At 35.3% G+C, this 3,563-nt stretch overlaps 1 protein-coding gene across 1 annotated transcript; it reads right to left on the bottom strand.

Annotated features, from left to right (window-relative positions):
- Positions 1-1,328: 1,328 nt before the first annotated feature.
- Smp_020480 (hypothetical protein) lies at positions 1,329-3,281 on the bottom strand (the record flags this gene model as incomplete). Its single annotated transcript, XM_018792168.1, has 1 exon — positions 1,329-3,281. The coding sequence occupies one exon, from the start codon at positions 3,279-3,281 to the stop codon at positions 1,329-1,331; it is 1,953 nt and encodes a 650-aa protein (XP_018644151.1).
- Between the last annotated feature and the right edge of the window lie 282 nt (positions 3,282-3,563).

The following is a 3,563-nucleotide window of genomic DNA, read 5'->3' as shown; positions in this document are numbered from 1 at the left end:
AGAAGAAGTTTCAAATATAGGTGCTACTGGTCGCTAGTTGTCAAAACTAGAATACTGGTCGTTTCTTCACTCTTGACGATACTTAAAATTATCTACATCAAAATCTGTGGTTTCTTACTTTGAAGCAACTATTCCCTCTTATAAATTTCGATAGAGCAATGAAAAGATGTAGTTTGTCTGAAAATTGTGATGTATTTACGCTATACATTTCGAGTAATCTGCTCACACATAAGTGTGAGGCATTTCATATGAAGATTCTGAATGTATCTTCCCAACGCTTGAACCCCGTGACAAAAGTATTCCCACTTTCGGGGTTATAGTTGAATCCTAAGACGCCGGTGGCCATTGCATCATACGAAGTACTTGAAATAGCGTGTGAGCTCAGGTAGTGGATTTTAAGCTGTTGCGTCAGACTTTCTAACAACTGCATTTGTGCATCAAGTTGTGCTTGCTGTTGTTGTAGTGTTCGGTTGAGCTGGTCATCTGATATCACCTTCTTGAATGTGTTTTTCCTTTTCCTCGTCGTCACTGTTATCATTTCACTTATTACGACCCAACGACTCTTATTGCTTAGTGATCTTGTACACTACTTCACTCGAAAAGTTCCCAAATTAGAACACGGTTGAACGAACAAAAAGGGTTTCCATAGAAGCATGAATCACAATAAGAAAAACGTTAATATATTTAGATTTTACATGCGAAGATTCTAGAGTCTTCTCCATGTATCCACTGGCGCCGATTGGTCAAGAAATAGCTAATCAGCGCGCGCCAACACAATCCTGTACGGAATACGTTCTAATCCAGTCTATATCCCGCTAACATAAAAAATCCCAGAATAACCAGTGATATTTCATGTTAGTTAAAATTATGAGAAGTAAAAAAAAATACGAAAAGTAGTTTTATTTTACCAAGCAAGTAATAATAAGTAAGAAAACTAGAATTTAGCGAAATTAAGAATCAAATGTAAATGTCTGTACAAAACAACTTCGCTGACAATCATGACTAGTTTGTGATGGTTACATCATTTGACCAAAGCGAGAACTAACGTAGCAGAATAACATGAACCCATCATGTTCCACAGTTTCTCATCAGGTACTTGCGATCTTTAATAAATTCATGTTATGCTGCTACACTAATAGTTCCTGCTTTAGTCATTGATTAGTGGGGAAATTTGTATGTAATGGTTGCATCAATCGTAAACATAATGATGTTAATAATTTTTCAGCAAATATTCAAAAGCACTAATAATTTGAAAGTATGATGGAAAGTGAATCAAGAGGTAATCAAAATAGGAAAATAAAGACATGCAAAAACAGTCACGCAGCACTTTATTTCTCAGTCAAATCACAGAGAAACCTGTCAACCACTTGTGTATCTAGATGTTTGCCAAGTACACTGCCGACTTTACCATCAGATAATACTGAAGTCAGTCTAATATTGTGAAACGTCGAATCATTACAGTTCACATTAGTAACCGGAATAGTGTTAGTGGATTCTGATAAGGGAGCACGTTGTTTACTTTTTCTAGTCATACTACTAGATTTCAGATTAAATAAGGATGATTCAGAAAGCAGCGTAACAATATTAACCAAGCGTTTAAAAATGTCTATAAAATCAGTTATCAGACTGTTAGGTCTTTTAGCACAACATAATCGAGGTATCCAGTAACTTGTTATGTGAATTAATCGGATAGAAGGCAGCTGATTATCTAAATGATGAGAAAGACAATCTACTAGATGAAAGGAAGGGAACAAAATCCAAAAAGGCAGAAAATTAAATAATTTAGATTTATTCTCATCCCCTGCTAAACAGTTTAGTAATGAGACAACGGTCTGTAATTCGTTGTAAATATTTTGAACAGCAATTAGGTTTGATAAGTTTTGTTCTGTGACAGATTTCGTACAAGATAATGGAAACTGATTTAGTGACAAAGCACGTTCGGAAGCAAGTGATGTTTCGTTTCTAATGAAGTCAATCCACCGTGTGTAATGTTCTTGTAAATTGCTACTCATGAAATCGATATTGAAAACATTGACTACAGCACAAGTTGCAATAGCTAAACCGATTGAGGAATTTTCGAAATGACGTTCATAGCCTTCGTCAGCATTATTGATATGTTGTTGATGCCAAAATGCTAAAGTTATAGCCAAACTAAAAATCCAATCAGGATGAGGTGTGTGTTGCGGGAGAGGGATATTCAACTGACTGCTTACTATTTTATCCACTGAATTATTTTTATTTGGATTCATAACAAGAGGACTGATTGTGAGAGGGATCTCGGTTAACATATTATCATTGATCCATGTGTACTCAGTTATATCTGGATTTAGTTTTACACCTGAACAGTTCTCTAACCCGTAAAGAATTCGATAAACAAGTAAGCGTAAATTGACTGAGTAAGCATGAACTGACAGAAACGGTTTTCTAATGGAGTGGTGTAAAATATTAATAATAGCTGGAGAAAGTTTAACCTTTCGATACAGTTCTATCAAATTAAGAGGCCAATCATGAGCAAAATTGGACTTTATTGGTTGTTTGGCGTTGAGTTGATTGATCAGACGATCCATATGTTGTAAGCTTACTGAAGCATCAGTTTTTTTACTAATTTCAATCAGCTTATCCTTAGGTACATTGGAACTGGAGTTTACTAAACAAAAGTAAGATGCTATTTCAAGTCCAGTTTCTCGAACGTCATCCATGAAAGCTGCAATACAATCCAGAAGATATTCAGTCACGCTTTGTCTTTCTTCAGTACGATGTGCTTGAATAACAAACTCATAAAGTGTAACATAATTTACATTGGATGAATTTACCAACCAGTTAACTAGAACAAACCATTCGTGTAAACAAGGACTAGTGTCGTTGGAGTAATCTGTCTTACTATATTTTAACTGCTTACATACATTAGCACGCACCTCGGAACGCCCAGCATAGAGTACACTTAATAGAGGTCGTAAATGGGGTGGAACTGACGAAAAACGAGAAAACTTTTGGTGGAAAACATGAGACAAAATAATAGCATCATTTTTGCAGCTAAAAAAATCTAGGAGATGGATCGGAACGTAGATTAATTCTTGCATAATATTTGCTTCAGTTTTAGTAGCTTGAGCAGGAAACATGTAGTAAATATCATAACTGGATGCTATAAACGGACAATGTAAATATATGGATAATGAAGCAGCGTCAAACTGAGCTGAATACAATGATGTCATATATTCTATTTGAAAGAACGACAACACATCTACAAATGATGATTTATAACGATTGATTACGGACCACATCTGATTACTGTACTGTGATTGGTTTTGCTGAAAAAGAAGAAGGATGAGATAGGAAGTAAAATAGGGGTACCGACTCGTTAGCAAATAGACAAGTTGGGGGACAAAGATAATCTAAGCCAAAAATACTTATATAAAAGGTGGCAAAGGAGATACAGCATTAGTGTCTAATTTGCACAGTTATCCAAATATGAAGCAGATGTCTAGGTATTCAGTTTACAAGCATTTATTCATAGTTTGAATTGTGTCACATATTGCAAGATTTAAAACTAACGAAGGAAGCCA

This window comes from Schistosoma mansoni (genome assembly GCF_000237925.1).
Source record: "Schistosoma mansoni, WGS project CABG00000000 data, supercontig 0560, strain Puerto Rico, whole genome shotgun sequence".
In the NCBI taxonomy this organism is placed as follows: domain Eukaryota; kingdom Metazoa; phylum Platyhelminthes; class Trematoda; order Strigeidida; family Schistosomatidae; genus Schistosoma; species Schistosoma mansoni.
Note: the sequence above shows the minus strand (reverse complement) of the source record. Positions and strands in the feature narration are given on the sequence as shown.